We start from the raw sequence: 5,157 nt of genomic DNA, 5'->3' as shown, positions 1-5,157 counted from the left end.
TTAGCTAATAAAAGCCGCATTTAAAAAGTGAGCAATTAGCGTATTTCATTCAACCCCACATGTGACCGTCTTCGTTTTTATCTCATAACTTTTTTCCCTGAATAGCAAATTTAATTTTGAAAAAAGATTCTTGACCAGCGTAAAAAGTTCTACCAGTATACTTATTAACACAGTTCACAAATATAGGTTTTAGGTATAAAATGATGTGACCCCGGAAGTTTCAATGGATTTAGGTTACTAATACCATATGTTTTAAAGATCTAACTTTAAAAAAATCTAATGAGTGGCCCTTTTTGAGAAAATTTGTTTTTAAAATTTAAAAAAAATTTCATTATATTTTTTAGGATTTTTAATGGTTTAACTTCTTTAATTAGTATTTAAATCAAAAGTATGCTTGATAACACAACGTTTATTACTATTTTTTGTTAAATATTACAAGACTACAACATTTTAGTTAAAAAATCAATGACAAAAAATCTTTTATTAATATATAACTTTGATAAGGTTCTTTGATTACAGGTTTGCACTACTAAACACCTCTGCAATTCTCTTGGTTCTTGTCAGATGTTTTTTGCTCGTTTGGGAAACATTGAACTTGTTGATGACAGGCTTCATTTTAGCATGAGCTGCTTCAGAAGCCTGCTTTGCATATCTTCCAAGAGAATGGCCTGATCTGGAGATAAAGTCTTCTAAGTGTGCTGTAATAGCATGTATTTTCCAAGTGACAGTCAGATCCTTTTCAAGATACTATAATAAAACATCAATCAAACATTTTTAAATAATGCTGCTTGTTGTAATAATATCTCTTTAAGAAAAGTATTTTGTATAAACTATAGTGAAATACTAAAAAATGTACTGGGGCAAACAATATTATTAAAAGCAAAAAGAGACATTCTATAGCCTACCTCCTTACAGTATTCTTGGGTAACCACATAAGATTGCGTAAATGCCTGAATGTCATCTTTGTAATTGGGATTCAAACAGTTTCCCAATGTTCCTTGAACTACCACGCGGAACTTTTGCAAGGGTTCTAATAGAGGTAGGAGCTCTACTGGTAACAGATTGTTCAGCTTATAGCACTGTTCTAGGATCCGTTTTGAAGTATTTCCTTCATAAGTTCCATGATATCCTTTTCTTATACATCCTAAGCTTGAAACCCACATCTCAAACATGGGCCACAATTTGAAATGACGATATATGATTTACAAAGTCCATCAGCATGTGAAGTTCTGGCAAAGGTATAACATCTAACACCAACTTGGATTTATCTTCTTCCTTGATCAACCATGGCTTCACAACATTTTAGATAAAAGTAATATTTATTAAAAACTGATAAAATGTAGAATTTTTAAGGCAAAACTTTGTAAAGATCTTAAATTATGTTCATTAAAGTCACCTTGAAGTCCTGGCAATCTATCCTCGTAATACAGTGTATACCAATCATCTAAAGATCTCAAAGTTCTGAGATCTCCAGCAACAATAGTTAATGTACCTTCACACCAGACACAGGAATATTTTCCTCCGTGAGCCTAAAATAATTTATATAAGGCTCCTGAATTACATTTTATCAAGTAATAAATGTGTATATGTTCAAGTAATGTAAAAAGTATAAACTTGGATTATAATATATTATACCGAAATTCCCAACAATATGTTGATGATTTTCATGTCTAAAGCAAGAGAATATTTGCATTTATGCAGATTTAGGCTCTCAACAATCTGCAATAGGTTGTCGTGGGTTTCTTGTAAGTTATCTGCATATGCAAGAGCGACAGCCCCATTGATCCCAGAGTATGTTCCTTTGTTCCCCATGTCATCCTCTCTCTCAATAGATTAAAAGAATGCTCAACTTATATCTATGTTCCCCATGTCATCCTCTCATCTGAACATCTTGTACAGAAAATGTTCAATATAAGTTTTACCTGTTGGATACTCAAACACTTGTTTTGAATAGCTGGGATTGATATGATCTTTGATCAATTTTTCCAGTTTCAGGTTGATGGGTATACATTTTAAATCTTTGAGGTGGCAGCAGGCACAAACCAGTCTCTAATTGTCCTCATGACTTCTCTTATATTTATTCTTTTTAGAGAGTAGACGTGGCATAACTTTTTGGTTCTTTAAACTAGTTTTGCAGATTTTATTTATTAGTTATGCGGATTTTTCTATTTAAGGCACATAAGTGTATGTGTTGTTACATATTTAAGTTCAGTGAGTGAACATAAGAAGAACTGGATTTATTGTAGTTTGTACTGACTTCTTATTGTTTATAAAAAAATACTATTTTATTTTAGTTCATTGCAATATTACTACTATAAAAAGCGGGTTCTGGCTCATTGATACATTTTCTATACTTAAGGAATCTAAGATGGTGTTATCAGGTTCTGGCTCATTGGCATTTTTGCGAAGGGTTCAAGCTCATTAGCATTTTTGCGCATTTTCATAATGAGATGACATTATGAAAAAGGATGTGAATGACTTAATTTATTCTTTGTAGTAGTTCTTCGCGTTTCTCTTATTATTTAAGCAGCAGAAGCACACACTCTATATTCATCCTTTTTAAAACCTTCAATCAACGCCTCAATCTTTAATCTATTTCTTTTCTCCTCCTCATCATTGATATAAATGATAAAGTTGTTTCCACCCGTTTCATTACGCATATCTTGTAACAATTCATTATATATATAATCATCATATTCATTTTGTTCTTCAACACTCATCGAATTGTAATCTAAAACTATAGTATCATTGTAAGGTCCATTGTAAGGCAAATCTTCAGGATCATCATCTTCAGGGTCAACCAACATATGCCAATTGTAAGACCTATCCTCAGCAACAGAACTATCATCGTCTTCGCTTTCATAGAGTTCATCGCACTGATCTTCTAAAAATTCATTATCTGACATACTCATTGTTATTTTTTATATGAAAAGAAATTTATTTAAGTCATTTTCAATTTTTTCTTTCATCTGTACATTAGATCCATGTAAATCCGCTTGCGGATTCATGGAAATCACTAGTGATTTTTTAAGCGTAGTAATAGACTTGTCCTAGAAGAAGGTAAAAGCTTCCGGATTGACCGACTTGAGCATCACCAGAGTTGAGCGTGACAACGAGTCTTCTTCCAGCTGCAACAGTAGGCATAGAATCTGCTTCTCCGAAATTTCTGTAAAAAGAGATGGTAGATGTAGAGCCGATGGATGAAGTGGATTGATACAGCAGTCCAGTCGATTTGTTGTTGAAGGAAGTTAAATTTGAGCCGTTCCATGACGACAAATAAAAATCTTCCAATCCTGAGGAGGAAAAGATGCATGTGCTGTCACCGTCATATCCTGGAAAATACGTGTAATTGTTGGTGTTGTACGGTGTCCAAGGAGTGAGTACAGTGCCGTTACCTGGAGGTAAATTCCCATCGTACATTCTAACTCTTGATTCCCACCAGTTTCCAGAGGCTCCAATGACGTGCATCCTGATGTATTTCAACGACACACCATTTCCTTTTCCGTTGGTGTTCATCAAAACGTATTCGCTGCCGTAAGTGGTATCCATATATCGAAACGTTCTGCAGTACAGCTTGTAAAGAGGAATGCTAGCAGGAATAGAAGCAAGAGTGGAAATGAACGGTTGAATCCAGTAAGTGATGGCAGTAGCGTTTCTGTTGACGAGTTGAATGGAGATGTCGTTTCTAAAAGGCATGTCTAATGTGAAATATCCTCCCAAGGAAGTGGTGTTATACATGTTGCATCCCTGCAAAGAGTTGGCGTAAAAAGCTCCTCCCAATGGTGAAAAAAGCAAATCGGTAGCAAGTCCTGTTTGATCCACTCCAATTCCTTCCGTGGTTTCTGCATAATTCCCTACATTGATTTCTCCGTCAGTAAAGATTCGAATAAAAACTTGACCTGGAATATTTGTGCCAGAGGTGCTGTATAAAGCCAGCCACAGTCTTCTCAACACTCCGGATTTTCCGGAAAACGCAAACACTGGTGAAGTGGTTAATGCTGCAACTGTCTGAGACTTTAATCCCAAACTGGTAAAACTGGATCCTGGAACGACACTGGTCAGACTTGATTTTTGCAACAGCAAGTCTACATAATTCTTTGTTGATCCGTCTTGCGCGTTGGTTGGATCAAGCACGTTGATCAATTTATGCGAATTCAAATCCAAATCTGCATTTCCAACAGTCGTTCCACCTGAAGCATGCGTGTCCACATAATTTTTCGTAGCTGAATCCGAAGCTGATGTGGGTTCTGCTAAATTAGTCAGTTTATGAGCTGTCATGTTAATGTCGGTGTATGAAATAGTGTTGTAAGAGACTTTGGTGTCTACATACCCTTTTGTCGCTGCGTCTTTTAAAGCGGTAGGGTCGGAAACGTTGATCAACTTGTGAGAGTTCATGTCGATGATCCCTGTGATGGTGCTAGATCCATCCGTTTTAACACACTGGCTCGAACTCACATCGACGTAATTTTTAGTGGCGGCGTCATGAAGATTGGTCGGTTCGTTCAAATTGATCGCCTTGTGAAAGTTCAAATCCAAATCTGCAGTTCCCACTACAGTTCCAGTACCGCCTGTCACGTGATTGTCTACGTAATTTTTCGTAGCAGCATCGTGTGCGTTAGTCGGTTCACCCAAATTGATGATTTTATGAGAGTTGTAATCCAAATCTGCAGTGATGGTGCTCGATCCGTCCGTTTTAATATAAACGTTGCTGACTGAGTCTGATGCAAGATTATCAAAATAAGCACTGAATTCGTTTCTGTTGAATTTGTCAATCATTTTTTAATGGTGAAAAATTTTTTTAAATCCTTTGAATCTAAAAAAAAATTCACCAAAGGGTGTTGACAACGTCTTGAAAGCTGTCTCCCTCTTCGCATTTTTTCAAGACGTAAAGACACAAGTGACCACAATAAGACGTGTTTCCAAATTGTACCCTTTCACTGTTGTAAAAGACAGGACTTTTCAAATAGTCAACGAGCTCGACGAGAGGTGGTTGAGCGTAAGAGTCAAAGCTGAACTTTTTGTCTCCGTCTTTGAACCAACACACCCAATGAAACCCATCTGTGCTCGAATCACCCGTGTTGACAATTCCACATTCTTTTTTTCTTGGCTTTTTTGGCAACGCGTCTCTGACAAAAACTCCTCGAAAGTTTTTTATTT

At 36.1% G+C, this 5,157-nt stretch overlaps 1 protein-coding gene across 1 annotated transcript; it reads right to left on the bottom strand.

Moving 5' to 3' along the window:
- Positions 1–422: 422 nt before the first annotated feature.
- Positions 423–1,194, bottom strand: LOC145193917 (uncharacterized). The gene is made up of 2 exons (XM_090071924.1): positions 906–1,194; positions 423–747 (listed from the first exon to the last, which is right to left on the bottom strand). Exons 1-2 carry the CDS (start codon positions 1,170–1,172, stop codon positions 514–516), a joined length of 501 nt encoding a protein of 166 aa, XP_089928050.1. The 5' UTR covers positions 1,173–1,194; the 3' UTR covers positions 423–513.
- Between the last annotated feature and the right edge of the window lie 3,963 nt (positions 1,195–5,157).

Source organism: Hydra viridissima, unplaced genomic scaffold (genome assembly GCF_058129835.1).
Source record: "Hydra viridissima isolate aposymbiotic clone 2 unplaced genomic scaffold, HvirCarnegie_v1 scaffold_14, whole genome shotgun sequence".
NCBI classification, from domain to species: domain Eukaryota; kingdom Metazoa; phylum Cnidaria; class Hydrozoa; order Anthoathecata; family Hydridae; genus Hydra; species Hydra viridissima.
The sequence above is the reverse complement of the archived record's forward strand: the minus strand, read 5'-3'. Positions and strand labels throughout refer to the sequence as shown.

Coding starts and splice junctions, on each gene's coding strand:
- LOC145193917 (XM_090071924.1), bottom strand. CDS start 1,172: ATGTTTGAGATGTGGGTTTCAAGCTTAGGATGTATAAGAAAAGGATAT. Junction 748..905: donor CCCAAGAATACTGTAAGGAG/GTAGGCTATAGA, acceptor GTTTTATTATAG/TATCTTGAAAAGGATCTGAC.